This window comes from Macrotis lagotis, chromosome X (assembly GCF_037893015.1).
Source record: "Macrotis lagotis isolate mMagLag1 chromosome X, bilby.v1.9.chrom.fasta, whole genome shotgun sequence".
NCBI classification, from domain to species: Eukaryota; Metazoa; Chordata; class Mammalia; order Peramelemorphia; family Peramelidae; genus Macrotis; species Macrotis lagotis.
In genome coordinates this window covers 437,917,832-437,941,505 of record NC_133666.1, presented here as the reverse complement: position 1 = coordinate 437,941,505, position 23,674 = coordinate 437,917,832, and the positions used below count along the sequence as shown (strand labels likewise).

General features: G+C 34.0%; 1 protein-coding gene across 3 annotated transcripts in view; it reads right to left on the bottom strand.

Annotated features, from left to right (window-relative positions):
- The window catches only part of NOL4 (nucleolar protein 4), a 507,107-nt gene that overhangs the window by 201,751 nt on the left and 281,682 nt on the right, over nucleotides 1–23,674 (bottom strand). Inside the window, exon 1 of one of the 3 annotated variants that reach the window (XM_074201262.1) lies at nucleotides 1,719–1,934. The exons of the other annotated variants lie outside the window; for them this stretch is intronic. Coding sequence (XP_074057363.1) covers nucleotides 1,719–1,740 — 22 coding nt within the window. The 5' untranslated portion in view covers nucleotides 1,741–1,934. Of the gene's footprint in view, nucleotides 1–1,718; nucleotides 1,935–23,674 lie in introns of those variants that run through there. 3 annotated transcript variants of the gene reach the window in all.

The window sequence follows — 23,674 nt, the reverse complement described above, 5'->3', positions numbered from 1 at the left end:
AAAGTAATGCATTTATTTTTGTTTTCAATGAATTTATAAATAAAATTTTAAATTATCAGTTTTAATTTCTAATTTAGGAAATTTTAATGAATAAAACTCATAAATCAAAGCTTTTTGGGGTCCTTGATAATATTTAACACTGTAAGAGTTTAAATGAGAGCAAAAGACTTGAAAACCTTTTTCTTAATTTGAGGTCATATAATTTAGAATTAGGAGGTACTCTGGGATCACTGACAGTACAGTACCCTCGTTTTAGAGTTAAGGAAACTAAGACCTTAGGATGGTAGGTGACAATCAAATTCACACAGGTAGAATAGAGCCAGGATTCAAACATAACTGGTTCCAAATTCCATGCTTTCTTCCCTTAGTATAAAGCTTCTCATTTTCAAAAAGAAGGGCTTCGACTAGATTACTTCTAAGATTTAATGCTAAATTTATAAGATGAAAAGTACCTCATTAAAAAAAAGTATTTTAAGCTCATAAGTTTTTCAACAAAAGACCTCAAATAAGGATATTTCAGCTATATACCAAACACCTAGATTTGTAAAACAATCAAAAGATTTGGTCATTCTTGGCAACAATTTCTCTTAGTGCATATTGTACTACTCTCAGGTATATTTAAAGTTATTCTATATGATAAAGTATAATCTAGAAAACCTGGTAAATTTTATGAACTATACCTTCTAAAACTAGAAATTTTATTAGTTCCAAACACTGTTTAACTAAAGTATTACCTGCAGTTTTGGAAATGCAAAATTAATGAAGTAATTTGAATAGAAACTATCTAGGCAAATATTCTTTACATAAGTATAATTTCTTGCATTAAAGTAAATGAAAGCAGTCTGAAATGCAGTGAATTTTGGTCAATGAAATGAAAGAAGCCATACACATACAATATATGTCAAAATGAAGTCATGCCATATTTACCTGATTTTACCTTTTTTATATTTGACATTTTCAGAGAGCTACAAAATGTTAATTGTAAAGAGAATATTATCCCACCCTTCTTAAATATGTAAATACTCTTTAAGATACAATTAATATAAATATAAATCTGACTATAGTCATACATTGAACATATATGCTTCTTAAATGTATAATTACCATGCCTATGTAGTAAATATGCATCTATTTTCATGGAAGATCAAAATTATCATCTGTCAGAATATTCTTTAACAAAAGTGCTGTGATTGTAATTTTTCTATAAAATATAAATAATAAAGGAGAAAACATTTTTAGAGCTGGTTGTTCTTTCCAGATGTTACCAAGGTAACAAAATTCAACAGCTTAGCATATTTCATTCCTGGGTAAATAGTATATTTTTCAGAGGAATAAATGAATATTTTAATCACTTATAACTACATATATAGTTACACTATTTATAATTTAAACAAAAAGAACTACTCCTATAACAAAATGTCACCATCTTACAAATGAAATTAAAATACATTCTTCAATAACTACAAAAATAAAGCCCAATATATATGGATACATATATATCTATATGTGTATATATCATTCAGAAGATATTAAACAGTGAATAAATTATGGATTATATTAGCTGGCTTTGTGTAATTGGGTTAGTGGCTGTATTTTGTTATTTAAAAACATTATTCAAAGTATTCTCAAAATTTAAATATCAAAGGCTGTCTATTCTTGCTTAGCATAATTAAGCCATTGGCATTTTCAATTGTTAAAGCTGAAATCTACTTCCTTACCCAACATTTTTCCTTCCATCATGTGTGGATGCTGGGATGTGGGTACTGGATTGTTGGACTATGCACAGAAGTTCAAATATTTATGTGTGTGGCTCTGGCATTAGAATTTACACAGCCTGAATGAGGATACCTCTTTCAAGTTTTCAGCCCAAGGACCCTGCATAGTATGTAGACCTGAGCATTTTCTATTTGTAAGTCAGGAGAAAACAGCACCTGGAGCTTTGAAAAATAAGAATGTCCAGGGCCCTTAGCAACAGGGGAGGGTATGGAATGTAATGACAGGAAAGGGTGTGGAACCTGGTGACATCAGGAGGGCAGTTGGGGAAAGGGGGAAATGAATATTTGGTTTAGTTGGTTTTGTCCTTTAGGTCTATAGGGAAGATTTAACAGCTTGGCAAAGACTCTCAATGTTTGCTAAAATGGAGTCAATTGTATGACTGAGAAACTTCTATTGCCCTGGATGGCATATTTTCCCATTTATCCTTTTCTTTCTTTTTTCCTTTACCCCCAATAAATTGGTGCAGACCTTAAAAGTCCTTAAGATATTCAGCAATCTGTTTCATTGGAAATAACAGTTTAACATGCAAGTGCATAATTTCAGGTCCATATTCAGTAATTAATTTTTAAATAATCCCCATTTTCTGAGCTTCCCACAACACACACACACACACACACACACACACACACATGCACACATGCACACGCGCACACACACACACACACACACACACACACACACACACACACACACAACCACCACCACTACCACCACCACCACCAATGAAATAATGTTACACATAGGAAGTCTATATATATATACATATATATATAGTTTGGCCTTAAATAAGGCCATGTGTCCATGGAATAAGAGACAATAAAAAAAAATCTATATGAAATCAAGATTAGAAATTTAAAATTTAGCCCTAATAGGCTAGAACTTTTAGCTTACACTACCCAATGCAACTTTATTATGTTTCCAAAGTGTAACAACCTTTTCAAACCTCAACATCATAAATATCTCCCAAAGAAATATTCTTTTTATCATAAAAATAAAATAAGATTTTAAAGTTAATTTATAGATATAAAATATGCCCTTTAAGAAAATCTTACCAATTTTAAAGAAAGGCAATTAAAAAAACACAACTTAGTAAAGTTTGTGATCCAAACCTAGCACTTTGGTCCTTCCTCAAGCACTGGCATCCAATATCTTCCTTGTATTTCTGTCAGGTTTAAAAGTTGACAAAAGGGAAAAAATCTTGTCCCAATCCATTTTAATATCTTACTACATATTTAATGTGAAATTTATTTTAATATGAAACATGTAACAACTGGGAACATCACTTACTTGTCCATGGCACACAATACCTGGACCATTTATCAACTATGTAATTTTGCTCCCTACCTGAAAAGTACACTTCTCATTTCTTTCTCTTTTCACATCCTTTAAAGCCAACTAAGTTCTACCTCTTCAAAAGAAACACTTTTGATAATAATAGCTCCCCCTGATCTCTTCTTCCTAGAACTTTCTGATGCAATATTACCAATTTGCATAATATAAGACAACTTTTTTAATATTAAAAAATTATAGAGCCTCATCTGATAGTACTGGTGGAATTTATATTTTATATTTATTGATAAAAACATATTTTTTGTTGGTGCTGTTCATCAGATGTTTCTGATTCTTCCTGACTACATGGCTATAATAGCACACTAGGTCCTTCTATTCTTGACTGTCTCCTGAAGTCTGCCAAAGCTCATGTTCATTGTTTCCATGACACCATCTGTCCATCACATCCTCTGCTGTCACCTTTTGATTTTGCCTTCAAACTTTCCCAATATCAGGGACTTTTACAATGAGTCCCATTTTGTCATCATGTGATCTATGTAAGTAAACTTCAGTATCTGACCTTCCAAATGAATAGTCTGAATTAATTTCTTTAAGTATAGACTGATTTGATCTCCTTGCTGTCCAAGGGAAGCTCAAAAATCTTCTTCAGCGCCATACTTCAAAAGTGTTGTGTCTCCAGTGCTTAGCTTTCCTTAGTTCTACTGTCACACAACCATACATTCCTAATGGAAAAGTCACAGCTTTAGTCATGTGGACCTTTTGCTGGCAAAATGCTAAGTTTGCTTTTTAGTATGCTGTCCAGATGAGACAACTTTCCTTCCAACAAGCCAGTTTCTGAAGTTACTGTCAGCTGTAATCTTTAAGCCCAAGTGTAAAAAAATCCAAATTTGCTTCTATTTCATCTCCTTTTATTTGCCAGGAAGTGATGGAGCCAGTTACCTTTATCTTAGTTATTTTATATTAAGCTTCAAGTCAGCTTTTATACGCTCCTCTTTCACCCTCATCAAAAAGTTTTTAAATGACTCTTCAGCTCAAAAAGTTTTGCTTGTAATCTTTTCCAAATAAACCAATCACTTGTTCCATGTTTGGTTCTAATTGTTGCTTTGTGACCCATTTAAGGTTCATAGGGGACAAATAAAATAATCTAACACACCCATCTCTTTTGGCTTTAATGTAGTCAATGAAGCAGGAGTAGGGTTTTTTTTCCCTAACTTCCTTACTTTCTCCATAATCTCATGAATGTTGACAATTTGATCTCTATTCCTCTGCCTCTTCAGAATTCATCCTAAACTTCTGGCAATTCTTGGTTCACATGTTGCAGAAAACTAGTTTGCAGAATCTTAAGCATAACCTTGCTGATATGTGAAATGAGTGCAATTGCTCAGTAATTTGAACATTATTCAGCATTGCCTTTTTTTTAAAGATTGTGACATAAACTGTTCTTTTCCAATCTAGTAGCTGCTGTTGAGTTTTCCAAATTTTCTGGCAGCACTTTGAAGAATTATGTTTTAGCATTTTAAATAGCTCAGCCAGAATTACATCACCTTCATTAGTCTTATTGTTAGCAATGCTTCCTAAGGTCATCTTGACTTCATTCTCCAAGATTTCTGGCTCTAGATCAGTTACCACATCACCATGGTTATTGATGATGTTAAGATCTTCCTTGTATAGTTCTTCTGCATGTGCTTGCCACCTCTTTTTAATCTCTTCCATTTCTGTTTTTGTGTTTTATCATGCCATGATAATTGTTGTGAATTTTAATGGTGTCAGTCTTTTCCAGAATTGGCCACCATTGACTACCCTCTCTTCTCATATGTCTCTCATCCCTTGGTTTTAGGGAAACTACTCTTTCTTCTTCCATTGTTTGAATGAACCTACCTTTCCAATCTCTTTTGCTGAATCATCATCCATATCTCAGCTCCTATCCATAGGTATTTCGCAAAGCTCAATTCTAGGTCCTCTTCTCTTTCAATATTCTCTCTTCATAACCTTAATTACCAACTGGGGGGGGTTCAATTATTCAAATTGTATTCCAGTGCCTTTCAAATTCAACATATCCATAAAATTTCACACTAAACTCAGACCTCCTCCAAAATTCTCTATTTTTGTTTTGAGCTTTACAATTGAAAACCCCCATAATTCTCAAATTCTTACTTCTTCCTCACTGCCTCCCTTATTTAATAACATACACAAGTCTTTATGAGTTTATCTCCACAGTTTATGCATCCTCTTCTCTCTACTTATATTATCACTGCCCAGTTGAGGGCCTCGTCACTTCTCATCTGCACTATTTCAACAATCTTTTAATTAATTTTCTTGGATCAAGAATCTGCTCTCCCTAAACCATTCTCACACCACTTCCAAAATAACTTTCCAACAACAGTTATGATCATGTCACTTCCTTACTAAAGAAACTTCAGTGACTCCCTATTGTTAACAGGATAAAATATACATATTAATTTGACACAAATTTTTATGCAATAGATTTTAGTTTATCTTTCCAGGTTTATGCCACATTTCCTCCCTCATGTATTCTATATTTCAGATACATTGGCCTGAACTCGGCATTCCATGGGCTACCTCCATGACTCTCCATAGACTGCTCCCCATGCCAAGAATGCATTCTTTTTCCACTCATAACTTAAAAGTTTCTAGTTCCATTCAAGGCTCAATTCATGTGCCAGTTCATTCAAGAAGCATTTTTTGATTTCCTTAGGTTCTAGTACTTTCTCATGACTTATTATTAACAAACATATTTATTTAAATTTTGCATTCATCCCAGTAATATTTAAGGTTCTTGAAGAGAGGTACTATTTTTCATCTTTGCCCTTATATCTCCAACACCTAAAATAGTGTCTTCAACTTGATATTTGAGATTATCTAATTAGTTACTCACTTTGTATGCCCTGCTCAGGTTGTTTTCAATCCCACTGAACAAAATGCCCCTCCAATATAAGCTAATCACCTTTAAACTCATCAGCATTCTGTTAACTCAAGCCTTGATTGACTTCTACTCCTTCTCATGCCTTCCTTTGTAGAGGGCAGAAACTGGACTTAACTCACTCCAGTTTGGACCTACTGCTGTGCCTGGTTTAACTTTATTTAACAAGATGCTGCCATACAATGTATCTCCTGGTGTGCCATTCCTTCTCCCCTGGACCCCAAACTCTACCCGACTCCAGTTTTCTACCTATTTATGGGTATTATCTTCCCTTTAGATTGTAAGATTCTTGAAGGCAGGACTCTTTTATTAATTGTATCACTAGCACTTAACATAATTGTTTGGAATATAGTGGATGTTTAATAAGTATTTGTTGAATTTATAAGTGTTTGTTGGTTACAGAAAAAGAACAGTGTGAAGGAAAACAACTTTTACAGACTTAAGAATTCTGATCAAGATAATTATCAGTTGTTATTGTTTTTCTTTTATTCTCATTAGAATTGAGTAAATCATGTGAAATGTTATACAGGAGGAATAAAAAACTGGAATTAAAGTTGCTGGGAGAAATTTCAAAAATCTCATAGATTCAGATGATACTGTTCTAATGGCAGAATGTGAAGAGAAATAAACAAACAAACAAATAAATAAATAAATAAACAAATAGATAGATAAATAAACAAAAAAGTAAGTAACTAAATAAGCCTCTTGATGAGGGTGAACAAGGAGAGTTGTAAAAGCTGTCTTGAAGCTTAACATCAAAACAAATAAGGTTATGGCTATTGGAATTGTCAAATTTATTGATATACAACTTGGAAAAATAGCTCTGAAATATCATTTTAATTTTCTTCTTAATGGTGGTGAGTTCACCCTTTTCATTTTTGATACTGATACTGTGATTTTCTTCTTTATTTTTAAATCAGATTAACTAAAGATTTATCTTTTTTTATTAAACCAACTCAGCTTTATATATTAGATCAATGATTTTTTAATTTAAATTTTATTAATTTCTCCTTTGATTTTCAGAATTTCTAATTGGTATTTAATCAGGAATTTTTAATTAGTTCTTTTTCTAGTTTTTTCCCTTTGCATGCCCAATTGATTGATTTCCTCTTTATTTTATTCACAGGAACATTTAGAGACATAAAATTTCCTCCCAAACTGCTTTGACTGCATTCATAAATTTTGGTATGATGTCTCATTGTTATCATTGTCTAGGATGGAATTGTTGCTTATTTCTATGATTTGTTGTTTGATTCACTCATTCTTTAAAATTAGGGGTTTATTTTTCCATGTAATTTCCATGCCCTTAATTTTGATTGCATCATGATTTGAAAAACATGCATTTAATATTTTTGTCTTTCTGCATTTGACTATAAGGCTTTTATGCCATAGTACATAATCAATTTTGGTATAAGTGCCATATACTGCAAAGAAAAAGGTATATTTCTTTACATTCCCATTCAGTTTTCTTCAGAAGTCTATCATATCTAAGTTTTCTAAGATTCTAGCCACCTACTTAACTTCCTTTTTGATTATTTTGTGGTTAGATTTATCTAATTCTGAGAGAGGGAGGTTGAAGTTCCCTACTATTCAAATGTTGCTGTCTATATCTCCCTGTAATTCTTTTAACTTCTCCTCTAAGAATATGAATCTATACCATTTATGTATATATATTTATTAATGATAGTCCTTCATTGCCTATGGTGCCTTTTAAGAAAATGTTTTCTTCTTTATACCTTTTAATGGTATCTATTTTTGTTTTTGCTTTGTCTGAGATCAGGATTTCTACATCTGCTTTTTACACTGTAGCTGAAGCATAATATATTTTTCTCCAATCTTTTACCTTTACCCTGTATGAATCTCTCTGCTTCAAATGTTTTTCTTGTGAACAATATATTTTAGGATTCTAGTTTTTAATCCATTCTGCCCTCTGTTTCCATTTTATGTAAGAGTTCATTCCATTGACATTTATAGCTAAGACTATTAATTCTGTACTTCCCTTCATGTTTTCTTTCTCCATTTGTACATTACTCTTCTGTTTTGCTCCTTTTAAATCCCTCTAACTTTTCTTTTTAATTTTAACTTTAATTTTGCTTTTACTCTTATCTTCCCTTTATCAGTGTTTTGTTCCCCTTTCTTTCCCTCCTCCCCTTACACTTCCCTATAGGGTAGGATAGATTTTTTTAAAGAAAGATTTTATTTATTTTGAATTGTACAATTTTCCCCCCATTCTTGCTTCCCTCCCCTCACCCCCCACAGAAGGCATTCTGTTAGTCTTTACATTGGTTCCATGTTATACATTGAATGTGATGAGAGAGAAATCATATAGGATAGATTTTAAACCCAATTCAGAATATATGTTATTCCCTCTTTCAATCAAATCTTTTGAGAGTAGAATTTACTCAATGTTCACCCCTTCTCTTCTTTCCTCTACTATAGTAGGTCTTTGTCCCTTTTCCCATGGTGTTATTTATCCTCTAATTCCTAGTAATATCCTAATATAATCCTTATTTTCATTTATTCATCATTTTAAACCTGACTTATACCTACAACTCAAAATATACTCCTTTTTATCTGTCCTGATAGAAGTACCTTTCTCAAGGGTTGATTGATTCATTGATTGATAAGCAGCATTAACTCAAAGTCACTCTCTAAATACATTCTCCTCTTCTATCCCATTAGAAATGCCCTTCTCAAGAGTCAAAAATAGCATCAAAATATAATCAATTTATACCACACACTCTTTTCATGTATCCTCCATGAGGCAAAGCATCATACAAAGCAAAATCATTTCATGAACGATTTATATTACACCCAAGCTCATTCCCTTGAATTATAGCCAAAGCATCATGCAAATCAATATCTCTTCATGATATATTCATGTCCAATCCCTCAAAGCACACTCTCTTTCCCTTAGTCCCTATAGTACTCCTACCATAGCACTATGACTATAAGGAAAACTGAGCACAGCAGAGACAATGCTTTAAAATTGTGGTGCTGAAGAAGACTTTTGAAAGTCCCTTGGACAGCAAGGAGATCAAATCAGTCAGTACTTAAAGAAATGAATTCCAACAATGGAAGCTCAAATATTGAAGTTTACTTACATTGGTCACATGATGAGAAAATAGACTCATTGGAAAAGACCCTGATGTTAAGAAAGATTGAAGACAAAAGGAAAAGGGCACAGAAGATATTGAAATTAAATAGTATCATGGAACCAATGAAAATGAGCTTGGGCAGAGTTAAAGAGATAATAATAGAAGGTATAAGGGTTTGCAATGCTATTGTCCATGGGGTCATGAAGAGAAAGACATAAATAAAATATTGAACAACAGCAACATCTCTAATACTTAAGATTCCTTATACTGAAAAACTCTATATGTGAGTTTATAGGAAAGGCCTAACTATTCTTTTGGTGGATATTTATCTCTAAAAAACAATTAACATTTTCCACCAATAACTAACTGTAGTTTACATTTTCTCCCTCATTAAACTGTGAGCTCCTTGTGGACAGAGATTATCTTTTACTCTTTACATTGATTCATTCATAGATTGTAGTAAGCAATTGTTCATATGGCTACAATTTCCAGATATATTATTTAAATTGAAAGGACATTTCTTATATTGCAATAACACAACCATCATAAAGTCATTTGTATCTAGTTGTAAGTTTTAAAACCAAATATTTTTTCAACTTTATTCAACTCACTATAATGCTTTCTGTCACTCATGTGATATTTAATATCAATCATTTAATTGGGTTTTTATCATGTGTACATCTAATATATTTTCTGAAGTTTCTAATAGACCCAGAATATATCTTATGCTTCAATGTGTCCTCTACTGATGGTAGGAGTTTGACTCAAACATAATAGATGTTTATTAAATCTTTAATGACTGATGTGTGATTGATAATGTAAAAGTCAAATAATATCAATTAAATTGCCATGGTATCTCATGAATATGTAGGTTCCTCATTCATGGATTACTTTATTTCTACAATCAAAAAATCAAGCCAACAAGGCCTGGGTGACAATAAGAATTGCGATTGCTTTCACTGAATGTCAGAATCACACTGTGAACAGTGGATCAAATGACAAACAATGATAAAACTTGACAGGATATTTAAAGTGAAACCAAGACAAATCATTTTGTAGCAGCTCAATCCTTTCGAAGAAATCAGTCAGATAAAAACAGAGCAGGTTCACCCAGACAGCATATTAAATGTACAATAGAAACAAGCAATAGTGTAAGATGCTATCATGAAGCTTCGCTGTTAGAAAATATGATGATACAAGATGATACAAGAGAAAGAAGTATGTTAAATCATCAATTGCTCTGAACTGACAACTAGGTTAAATGGATAACTTTTTTCCTAATAGGGTTACCCACCTCCAAGTTAGGTATAGAGTAGCTAACATTTCCAATCAAAAAGAAAGAAGAGGATGGATAAAAATTCTGAGAACAAGGTATGTAAGGAAAAACCCACATAGAAATAAGTGCGCATCATTTCACTGTCTAGAAATAAAAGTTGATCAAATGTGCATGCATTTGGAGTTGTCAAACATGAATGAATTTGGCTTTGATTTTCCTCTAGTTTCCATGAGAAGAAACAAAGGGTTTTCTTTATATAACATGAATATATACTCAGCCCACAATATGTCAACAAAGAAATGTTGAACAATGACTAAGTTTGTTTATGAAATCATTTGTTTATCAAAAATTAAGAATTTTGTGATGGCAAATCTAGACCAGATCACTACCACCAGAAACATTAGAAAAGTGGTCCTTAAGGTGTGTGGATTTCACAATCAATATAGATTATGCAATGGTGAGGATTATCACTACAGGCTGCAGAAGTTTAGCATTCACTGTATTCCTATAAACATGTGACTAGAATTATATATCAAATACAAATAAATTTCAAAATTTCCTACAGATTTTGACCACAAAATTGTCTTGGACCACATTAATGGTCTCATGTAAAATGATTGCCTCCAATTACCTAGGTGTAAAATTGTTTCATTAAAACTTTGACTTCAAAATTTTTGAAAAGGCATAATCATCTCAAATATTCAGAATTTCTAAGGTAAGTGGAACAAAAGATATCAAAGTACAGAGGCCAAATCACATGGGAACAGGACAAAGTTCCTCCCTTCTCTCCAGCAGTATTATGTTATCTATCTAGACAATAATCTATAGCATACTGAATATAAAGTTAGAATATCAAAATAACTACTTGTATCAGTGTTATTTCTATCTGAACTAAAGATTTTCTAGTAAAGATAATAAGACATTTACAGAGCTGTTTCAAAGGTACTTTGTATACATTATGTATATGTCATATATAACTTTAGTTCATGCTATCCTCGTTTTTGTAGTTATATTCCTCATTAGATTGTGAACTACTTAAGGGAAGAGATTGCCTTTCTTGTTTATATTAATTTTCTTAAACTTAGCACAGTGCTTGAACACAGAACCTAATAAATTTTGTGAACTTGAATTGATATGAGTCCTTAAATATATACACTAAATATGCTTCAATAAACAAACTAATATTCAACATTTAACTCAAGGATATTTTAATATCATCATAAAAGACCTGGGGAAAAAATTAACATGACAAGAAAAAAAATCTGATCATCAACAACAATAAATTCTCTTCTTTTAATTTGAAAATAAAAACTCAATAGTTGCTGTACTTTGTAGAAAAAAATTCAAAAATTTTTAAACAATACATACAATAAAGACATATTTGTAGTTTTGACAAAGGAACAAAAGTAAAGAAAAAGCATGAAAAGATTGTACAAAATGTGAACTCTTGGCCAGGGATGGAGTTCACTTAATGAATGATAGAGAAGAATATATACATCAGGACACCAGCATTTTTATCCAAAGGACTTTAAACTGAAAATGGAGGAAAGAGAGAAAACTACCTATATACATTCACTAAGTCAGAAACTACAAAGAATAACATATGTGACATAAATATCAATGGTAAGTTTCTATAATTCATAGGAAAAATACCTAAGATGAATAATGGCTTAAGATATCTACAAATGAGTTCACAAAGTAAAGAAAACAATAATTTAGCATTAATAATACATTGAATAAATTCAATATCACAATTGCCATTGAGTCTTCATTAGATGTGACAGATGAAGGAATTGGAAAAATGAAAGAATATACAATATTCATAAGTAAGGAAAAGGTGGCACTGGAATAGTATTGTAGTTTAAGAACATCAACTTCTATGAGAAAATTCATAAACCAGAGTGGAAAAGAAATTTAATGTCAAGCATTTGAGTGAAAAAAAATTGAAAGAGAAAAAGAAGCAATGCTATAGTAAAATAATAATAAAAACCATCAAGGGAAAAAGAAGAAAGAGATGAAGAGTCCAAGAAAGATCACTAACCTGGCCTGATATAGTAATTATGACAAACTTCCAACTATGTAAGCTGTGTAACCCTGGGCAAGTCATTTAATCTCAATTGTAGCCCCCAAGTCTCCAAATTCCCAGACTTCAATCTGTTTTGAATATAATTTTTCCATCTGTAAAATGAGAAGTTTTTATTATATAATCTCTAACAGTCCTTAAAACTCTAAATCCATTTATCCTATGTGGTATGGAAAAGTTGAATAAATTGCCAAAATTCTATTGTCAATGGCAAACCTGGGATTGCAATTTAAATCATTTAAGACTCCTAGTCCATTTCTCTTTACATTACAGGATTCTTTTAATTCTTTTTATCCAGATATGTCCTACTATTTCTGATCCCATTTGATGTTTTTTTTTGGCAAAGGCACTTTGATGGTTTGACATTTTTTTTCTGCTTATTTTAATAAAGGAGGAGCTGAGGCAATCAGGGTTAAGTGATTTGTCCAGGGTTACATAGCTAGAAAGTGTCTGAGATCAGATTTTAACTTGGGATGATGGGTCTTCTTGATTCTAGGTCCATCTCTCTATCCATCACACCTCTTGGGGATAAGTCTGAGGAGTATTTTCTCTACTAAAGCTAACATGTCCCTACCAGTATGCATTCTTTTTTTTCTACTAAGAAGGCAATAAAACTTTAATAACATTCCAAGAACAGAGGGACACAGAGCCTGAATCTTCACAGTCCATGTCTGCTCTGATGTTTAAGACAGAGCTAAGAAGGTGCCCATAGGAACCTCAATTCTAGAACTGTTTAGGAAATAACAGAAGAAATCAGAGCCATGAGAATTACCAACAAAAGTAACAGTTTCTGGTTCTGGCATAGCTTTTGTTTTTCAAAATACCTTTGCATCTATTTATTTCTTTTGAATACTGTCTCTCTGAATTCTTGGGGGGGTGTTAGATGTTGCTATAGCTTATTTAGAAATGAAGTTCATGGCTGCTTCACTGCCTCATTGCAAGTAAACTGCTTCATAAATATTGCAGTCTAGTCACAACTATTAACTGTACCCTAAATTTGACATACCATTTCTTCTTTCCTTGTGTTCATGCAAGTTGGCCCCTATTTCTGGGATATACTCCCTCTTCATCTTTGCCTCTCAAAATCCTCTTCTTTTTTTTAAATGTATTTTATTTTTAAATTCCCCCAGTTACATGCAAAAGCAACTTTCTACATTTATTTCCAAAACCTTGAAATCCAATTTCTCTCCATTCCTCTCATCCCATTCCTGTCACTGAGGAAGCAAGTTACTTGGTGTAGGTTAAAATGTATAGCCATGAAAAACATTACTACAACAGGCATGTTGTAAAAGCAAACATAACCCCCTGCTCCTCTAAAAGAAAAAATTCAAGAAAAAGAAAGTGAGAGCAAAAAGGTTTGCTTCAGTCTATTCAGACACTCTCAGCTCTGTGTTTGGGATGGATAGCATTCTATAAGTCCATCAGAGAAATTGCTTCAATAATTTTTACCATAGTTGCTTTTGCTAGCTATATTTCCCTCCATCCTATTCTATCCTCCCATCCTTTCACTCTATCCCTTCTCATAGGAGTATTGCATCTGACTACCCTCTGCCACTCTTCTATCACCTTCACCCTCCTCCCCTCCCACTGTCCTATTTCTCCCATCCCTTTCCTCTCCTATTCTTCATTAGGGTAAGATAGATTTCTATACCCAATTGAGTGTGTATGTTATTCCCTATCTGAGCATCTTCTGATAAGAGTAAGGCTCATTCACTCCCCTTTTCTTTTACCCTCTCCAACTTCACTGCAAAAGTTTCTACTTGCCTCTTTGATGTGAAATAACTTATCCCCTTTCTACCTCTCCTTTCCCTTTCTCCTAGTACATTCCTTTCTCCCCCATTAACTCCATATTTTTTATTATATTCTGCCTTGAAATTCAATCTGTCCTTGAAATTCACTCATGTACACACACACACACACACACACACACACACACACACACACACACACATAATATGCTCTTTCTAAATGCCCTAATAAATGAGAAGGTAGAAATAAGTTATCACTATTATCTTCACATGCAGGAATATGAAGTTCAACCTTATTAAGTCCCTCATGATTTACCCTTCCCATCCACCCTGTCTAAGCTTCACCTGTATCTTCTTCTGGAAGATCAAACTTTCTGTTCAGCTCTGGTCATTTTTATCAGGAAAGTTTGAAAGTCCCTTATTTCATTGAATATCCACCTTTTCCTCTGAAAGGGTATGTCCAATTTTATTAGGAGCTGATTCTCAGTTGTAATCCAAGTTCTTTTGCATTACAGAATGTTATATTCTAGGCCCTACTTGTCCTTAATATAGAAGTTGCTAAATTCTGTTGAAATTCTGACTGTAGCTCCATGAAATTTGAATTATCTCTCTCTCTCTCTGGCTGCTTGTAATATTTTCTCAGTGACTTGGGAGTTCTGAAATTTAGCTATAATATTACTTAATTTTCATTTTGGGATTTCAGGAGGTGATTGGTGGATTCTTCCAATTTCTATTTTACCGTCTGCTTCTATGATAGTCAGGGCAATTTTCCTGGAGAATTTCTTGAAATATGATGTCTAGGCTGGGTTTTTTTTGAACTTGACTTTCAGGTAATCCAATAATTTTAAAACGATGTTTACTAGATCTCTTTTACAGGTCAGTTGTTTTTCCAAAAAGATATTTCACATTTTCTTCTAGTTTTCCATTCTTTGGTTTTTCTTTTATTGTTTCTACGTTTCTCACAAAATCATCTGCTTCCCTTAGCTCCATTCTACTTTTGAAGGAATGATTTTGTTCAGACAGCTTTTATATCTCTTTTTCCATCTGACCAGTTATGCTTTTTAAAGTTTTCATTTTCTCATTGACCTTTTTGACTGCTCTTTCCATTTGATCCAAACTGGTTTTTAAAATAATATTTTCTTTAGTATTTTTCTATAATTTCTTTCCCAAGCTGCTGATTTGGTTTTCATGATTTTCCTGCATCATTCTCATTTTTCTTCCCAATTTTTCCTCTACCTCTCTTACTTGATTTTCAAAATCATTTTTGAGCTCTTCCATAGCCTGAGACCAATTTTTATTTTTCTTGGAGGCTTTGGATGTAGGAGCTTTGACTTTGTTATCTTCTGAGTGTGTATTTTGATTTTCCATAGGACCAAAGTAATTGTCTATGGTTGGATTTTTTTCCTTCCATTGTTTGCTCATTACTTCAGTCTATGACTTGATTTTAGATCTTTATATATCAAGGTAGGGCTCTTCCAGGGTGGAGGATACACAGTCTCAGGCAGTTTCTGCACCTGTTTTTAGGGATATCTCCCCAGGGACCTCTAAGTTCTCAATTCCTCTTCCAAGGTCTTATGAGAGGCTTTGACTTTTCTCCTGGCCTATCTTCTGGTCTGTGGATGGTCACAAGACTTCCCTCTGCCCTGGAACTGCAAGAAGGGTCCCTGTTCTACTGTAGTAAATTATATCTGCTGTGCTTCTGATCCTTTTCCTGAGACCTTTTCTAGGTCCCATGCTTTGACCTGGATCTGAGTATTGGCAAAGTCACAGAGTCCTGTCTCAGAGATAACAAAGACACCTCTGCAATCTCCCCTGTCACCTTTACCATCCATGGACTGGGTACTCTGGGAGCAGTTGCCTCATTGGATCCCTGCCAGGTGGCTCTCCAGGCCTGCTCCTAGTCCTCTAGGACTCAATCTATGATGATACCTATGCTGGACTGGCATCCATGTTCACTCTAATGTGGCAGGATTTTCCTGCTGAGCTTCCCAAATGTCTTTGGCAATCCCTGGGCTGAGAAATCTGGAAACCATCACTGCTGCCACAAACTCAGGCACCCAGGTGCTCTTCAGGCTGTTCCTGGATGGTTGGAGTCAGTGCAGCTTGGCAGGGCTGTGCTGCATGCCCTTTCTAACTCTAGTGCAACAGACCCTTCTCTCAGACCTTCCAAGTTGTCTTGGACTGGAAAATTGTTTCACTTGGGCTTTTTGTGGATTCTGCCACTCTAGAATTTGGTTAGAGGCATTATTTAAAGGTATTTGGAATGGTTTGGGGGAGAGCTTTGGCAAGTCCCTGCCTTTACTCCATCATCCTAGAGAGATAGGCTGAATACTTCCATAGTGTTCTTAACTGACCATCATCAATCAATGCAGTCTTTAACTATTTACCTCAAGTTGAAGTCTTATCAGTCCCTAGTTGACCAACAGAAAAAGGGGTTTTGAATACCATTAGGCTCCTTTCAAATGGTAAAGCACCTGGTGCTGGGGGGGGGTGGGTTCCATAGCTTATCAAAAAACTGATTGAAATTTTCCAGGTTATATGGCAGGAAAAGGTTATTCCTCAAGAATTCAAAGGTAAAGGGAATAGATTGTCCTGTGACAATGACAGGGATATTTCTCTTTAAGTCTTTGCTAGTAAGATTCTCACAAGATTACTTCTCAATAGGCTGATCCTTCACCTGGGAGTAGGTCACCTTCCTGAGAGGCAGTGCGGCTTCAGAAAGGGTCAAGGAACAGTTAATATGGTGTTTGCTGCCTGACAACCCCAGGAAAAATGCCAGGAACAGAGCATCGATCAATATACAACATTTGTAGATATAGCTAAGGTATTTGATATCATCAATCATGAGGGATTCTAGAAAATTATGCCAAAATTTGATTGCCTGGAGAAGTTCATCAATATTATACATCAGTTCCATGATGTTATACATGCTTGGGTTCTGGATAGTGGATGATGTTCTCAAGATTTCCCAGTCACCGATGGAGTAAAACAAGTACATGTCCTTGCTCCCACACTTTTTAGCATGCAATTTTCAACCATGTTATCAAATACCTTTAATGAGGATGAATGTGGCCTCAAGGTCGGCTACTGCACTGATGGCAAATTCATCAACTGGAAATGCTACAAGCCAAGACCAAAGGCAGAGGGAGTGTTGGTGCATGATATTCTGTTTGAAGATAATTGTATTCTCAATGCAGCCTCTGAAGATGAGTTGCAACAAAGTATAGATCAATTCTTTGCTTCTTGTACTAATTTTAGTCAAAAAATTAACACCAAGAAAACACAAGTGCTCCATTAGCCAGAGCCGCACTATCCATATGTGGAACCATCAATTACAAATAATGGAGAAGTTCTGAGTACTGTGGACAAATTCACAAGTTACTTGGCAGTGTCCTTTCCAAGGAGGTACACATAGACAATGAGGTTGATGCTTGCATTGTCAGAGCTAGGTCAGTGCTTGGGAGGCTCCAAAAGAAAGTGTGGGAGAGAAAAGGTATTAGACTGACTACCAAACTGAAGGTCTATGGATCCATTGTGTTGACCCGATTGCTATATGCCTGTGAAATGTGGACAGTCTACCAGTGCCATGTAGGAAACTGAATTACTTCCATTTAAATTGTCTTAGGAAGATTTTGAAGATGACCTGGTAGGAAAAGATACCAGACACTGAAGTCCTTTCTCAAGCATTCCAAATTACTACAGAGATCACAAGTACAATGGGCTGGATATGTTGTTAGAATGCCAGATGTATGCTTGTCCAAAAAACTATTTTATGGAGAAGTCACACAGGGCAAGGACTCCCAGGGAGGTCAGATTAAGTGATAAGGAGATACCCTGAAGGTCTCATTGAAAAATTTTAGAATTGATTGTGCAGCATGGGAGACAGTGGCAAAGCACCACCCAGCATGGTGTGACCTCGTAGTGAGGGGGCTGCTCTCTCTGAGGAAGGCAGAATTGAAGCAAAGGAAACATGACATCCATAAGTTTAGAGTACCCCTCCCAGGTGTTCATAAGGAGTATTTGTGCCCCACCTGTGGTAGAGCATTCTGAGCTCATATTGGTCTGATCAACCACAGCTGGACACACTGTAATATGTCTCAAACATGTTTGAGATGTCATTTTAGTCTTTTTTCGATAACAAAGTATAAGAACCAATCAAACTAAACCAAACTCTGTCATCTTGGCTCTACCCTCCCCCCAGTATATATTCTTAATTAATTATCTTCAATAGTAGTTGGTCATCAGATTTAATTAGCTTTTAGAAATGAGAATTGATAAAAATAAAAGCTTTGATACAAATAAAAAGTTTGATACACAATATCCCTTCCAAACCAAGGACACAATAGAATCCATGGTGCACATTCTTACAAGTGCAAATAGGATTCAAAAGAAAAGTGGTCTCAAGTTTAAAGAGAAAATATATTACAGGAACCATTTTCAGTCTGGAATTGTTAAAAGTCCATTTTTCTCCTTTTTAGAAAACTTATGTAATTTCCCTTGGGCATGATGTAGCTTTTTGCTAGATTCCTTATAGTCTTGAAACTGCCTCTCCCTTATGCTCAGTTAGCCACTCAATACAGTCAGTGATATATCCCTTTTGCTATATGCTGCAATGACACTGATCCAAATATTCCAACCTTTTGTAATTTGCTATGTCATCTTCTGGTTAAGTGGGTGTGGTGGGATACAGAGAATCGTACCAAGTGATTCCCTCTCAGCGTGGTTTGGAACTATTTCTATTATCAGGTTGGTCTGCCACTAGAATCCTCTGTTCTAACATAGTGTAGTAAATTTTTCTAACTCAAGATGGAAAAAGCATGATTGAGCCAATCCAAATGAAATTTTTTTTTTTTGTGCAGCATCACATCATTTTGGTGGCTTTTGTTCTTTTCTAACTGCTAAAACACTTTTTTTGTACCTAGTATTTCATTCATTGATTTAGTAGAGGAGTTATCACTTGTTAAAGGTATTAGAGTATATACTATCTTATTAGTTTCTGTAAAAGGGGGTATGTGATTGATTAATTGATTCAATTGCTTCTCACCCTTACACTCCTAATATGAATTCCAATGGAAGAACTGAAGGCAATATCATCAAAATATGTTAAATCTTTTGAAATATATTTCTGTATAATCACAAGGTTTTATCATAGAATTGGGTAATTGTTAAAGATTTTTTTACTTTTACTGTTTTCCTTTTACTGATCATGATAGCTGAATTTTATTCCAGGATTAAATAAGATCAAGGGAATGGTACATAGAACACTATGAATACTTTTAATTGGAAAGTTCATTGAAAGGTCAATTCAGTAGGAGGGGAATAGTAAGCAAAACTTCAGAATAGGTGAGATAAGAGAAAATTAGAAATAGAATGAAGTTTTTAGCAAAGAATATAGAGAAAATAAAATTTAGAAGTATGGAGAAAGATAGGATTTGGAAATGACTTGCTCATGAAAATAAAAGAATAGAGTTGAGTAGGTTGTAACTTCACATCAAAAAAAATCCATGTGGGGAAGATATAGTATTGGAAAAGGAAGAGACAATGAAAGATAAAAACTGGATGATAAATCTATGGGATCCAGAAAATTTTTCTGAGGGTTTCCAGAAGTAAAATGATAATTGCTTGGGGTATATGTTAGGTTAGAAAAAAGGTGCTAAGCACAGGTCTTAGGATAAGGCCCGTATCTTCCATAAATTTGTTCCTGAAAAGTCTAGGTTATATTGAGTTCTCTTTTCTGTGAACTTCTAATTAAAGTTACTATATTATCTTTCCTTACTGTATTATTTCATGTTTATAAGCCCTTTTCCCCAAAGGTTTCTAAAATCCCTGAGAACAAGCACTATTTAAATTGCAGAGACTTGCAGTCAGTAGTATACACTTAATAAGTACTCCCAACTCTAATGCTTTTATATTGGGATACTGAAGAAATAATATTATGTTTGAAATGTTATAAAAGAAACATTGAAGGAAGGAATATGGAAGGATCAAAGGTTTGATCTTTTCCATGTTGAATCTGAAGTGACAACAAGATGATCAGAAAGAGCTAACAGAGTCTACTTTATAGAACAGAATATATATCTGATTGAAGACTTCTAGCTAAAAACTATTCATTGTACAATAATGATATGTTCATATGTTCCTATAAACTGATTTCTACCACCAGAAGAATTTTGATTCTCAGATTAAAACTGTAAAATGATTCTTAGATTGGCTATTATAACATCATTTAGTTAAATTACTATCTTTAATCAGAATACTATGAAATTTCTGCTTTAAAACCAAAACAACAAATAATAACTAAATGTAATTCCAATTATCCATTGGCAATTAAGAATTACTCAAAACATTTTTTAAGTTTTATGTTATTAATGAAATTCCTCCATGACACAAGCATATTCAAAACATAGTAATTTCCATATTTTGAAAGAGGTAAAACATGGGATGAATACAAACGGGTCAGTGTCTAATAAAAATAGTGTTAGTTGTATTAAAGCACAGAATAAGCTGAGGCCATAAGGGAAAGAAAAACAAAAAAAAGGGATATTAAAAAAACTATATTTCAGGAAAGATGAACTTAAGTGAAGGGAGAATATCATTGGTCAAGATTTATAGGACAACAATGAGAGAGAAAAGGCAAAACTTCTCCATTCTTATATTTCTTCAGTTTCTCCCCCAAAGAAAATTATTCTTATATAGGAAAAACCCAAACAAATACAATCAATGGGAAACTGATTTCTAATATAAGTTAGGAGATAGTTTAAAAGAAAACCAGAAAACAAAAAACAGTGATCAGAATAAGTCAGCATGGTTTCATTAAAAACAGAGGATTTAATGTTAGGGTTATTAAATGAGTAGATCATCTTAATGACATGGGATATAGTTTATTTAGCAAATATTTCAAACAGTCTCTAATACTCTTGTGAAAATGATGGACATGTAAATTTGACCACAGTACTATTCAGTGGATTGGAAATTATTTAAATGAAAAAAAAGTAAATGTTTTGAATGGCTAGTCCCAAAAATACTCATCAATGACCTGATTACATTAAGACTATTTCCAATTTAGTTGTTAGATATCCCTATAGAGGGAACAGTAAGCCAGACAGAATCAGATTCTTCCTTGATGCCTTGTCCCTGTTGAATAGGTAAAGCAGAATCTTTCTTAAAACTTGTAAATTAGGGGGCACCTAGGTGGATGGAGCACCTGGCCTGGAATCAGGAGGACCTGATTTCAGATGTGAGCTCAGACACTTAATAATTACCTAGCTGTGTAACCTTGGGCAAGTAACTTAACCCCATTGCCTTGCAAAACAAACAAACAAACAAACAAACAAATCCTCCAAAACTAACTTGTAACTCAGGATCTTTTCTGTGACTACTGCTTGCTTTGAGGCCAACCAGCAGACTATTGCAATTGTTCAGCCAGATGGTGAGGAGGGCTGATGGTAGGAGGGGAAAGAAGAAGGCATGTACAAGAGATGTTATAACTCCATAGGACTTAGTGACAGATTGGATTGGGCTGGTGTGTGTGTGTGTGTGTGTGTGTGTGTGTGTGTGTGTGTGTGAAAAAGACTGAGTAACTGAGAATGACAACTAGGTTAAAGCTCAGTGATTGAGAGGATGGTGGCGTACTCATCAGTAACAAAAATTAGCTCAGAGCTTTCAGTCAGAAAAATTATTCAGAGAAAAATTTGATTCTCCCTTCTAACTATTTTTGAAGAATATACTACCAACTAACAAATTGTTGGACTTTAAATCTGATGCAAGATTGGAACAAAAGAAATATTTAGGTAGAAGAATCCAGTGTGGTATATTTCAGTATTTGTCACCATATGTAAATTTTGGAATAGTGAAGCTAGCAATATCTGAAATATTGGGAGGGAACTTCCCTTCCTCCAATGAAGGGTGAATAACTTCTACTCAAGTTCTCTATTCTAATATGCCAGCAAAGTTCTAATGACCCACCTCTATCTTTTCATTCTTTGCTATAGTTCTTCCCTGCTTAGAGTTTTTCCTTTTGGTATTATCCTTTGTTGGGTTGTTTTCATTGTGTTACAGCTATTTTCTAGTTTGTCTTGGAACAGGCTGGGGTGAGGATGCCATCTTTTCTCTCCATTTCTTCTTCTTAATCGTGAATCTCATTTAAAAAAATCTAAATGGCTTTGTTGTTATCTCTATTAACTTTTGCACTAATGCACTAATTTTTAGATTCAATCTAATTTTTTAAATCAATCAAATCTTTTTGAATCCTAAATCTGTTATTTAGCATATTAGTTATTCTTATTAGTTTTGTAGCTAGGTAAATTTTATATTTATGCTAGTTATACCAGGTCAATGTTAAAATGTTAAAAATAACAGAATCAATGGTGTGACATAGCACTTAGGAAAAGTTAACATTATCTTGGACTTTAAAGAATAGTTCCCAAGAATAAGATGAGAGTTCCTCTGTACTGGGCTCTCTGATCAGAAAGCATATAGAGTATTCCAGAGTATTTGAATTGAGAAAGACGAGTTTTCTTGATTTCAGTCCTTGTACTGTATCCATTGTGCCTATCCTACTTGCCTTTGGGGCAAGAGTGTCCTTTTAAAATACATATATATGTATGTATTTATGTATATATACATATCTAAACATTCACATATATGATTAGGTTTCTATTTGGCGTTAAAGAATGGAACTATGAACAATGAGTCAAAGTCCCCCAAAAAACAATTTAGGTTTAAAAGGAAAACTTCCTAATACAAATATCCAAAACAAGGGAAGCAATGAACTCTTGCTTATTAGAAATCCTTCAGCAAATCTCCTATCAGAGTTTTAAGGGTTTTCTTTTTCAAGTATCATCAGACTAGATGACCTCTGAGTTTCCTGCTCACTCTGAAATTCTGTGATGCTATGACTTAAAAACTTTTTGTATTTTGTAGGCCACAATTTTATGGAAAATTTTTTTCTAGTTGTCTTCAGGTTAGATAGGAAGTGGTTGGAGAAAATTCCACTTATGTCCCATAATTCTTTATGATAATCTATTAAAGGGCACTTAAGAGGCAATCTAAATTGAGCCTATAGGATATCTAAAAATTTCACTCCTGAACTCAAATAATCTTATGAAGGACTTGAAGATTGCTTGTCCTAATGTCTAGGTTTCAGAGTATTTCTTAGTATGTCTGAAAAAATAACTTTACTGCCTCCTTCCATCCTCCTTGCCAGTTCTCTCTACATTGATACTCCCTAAAACACTATTGAACATAACTTCCCTGGAGACAAAGTCCTTGTGATACCCTTGATGATTTTGCAAATGTCTTACTTGTCTATAGGAGGAGGAAGAGGGAGAGGAGAAGGAATATTCTATATTTTCTTCCTTTTTTTAAAGCTTCAGCATTTAAGACACTATATAACATAGTCGTTAGTCTAGTCTTTGAAAAAAATGCCTATTTGCTCTCATGTAGTCATGATCTGGGAAAAAA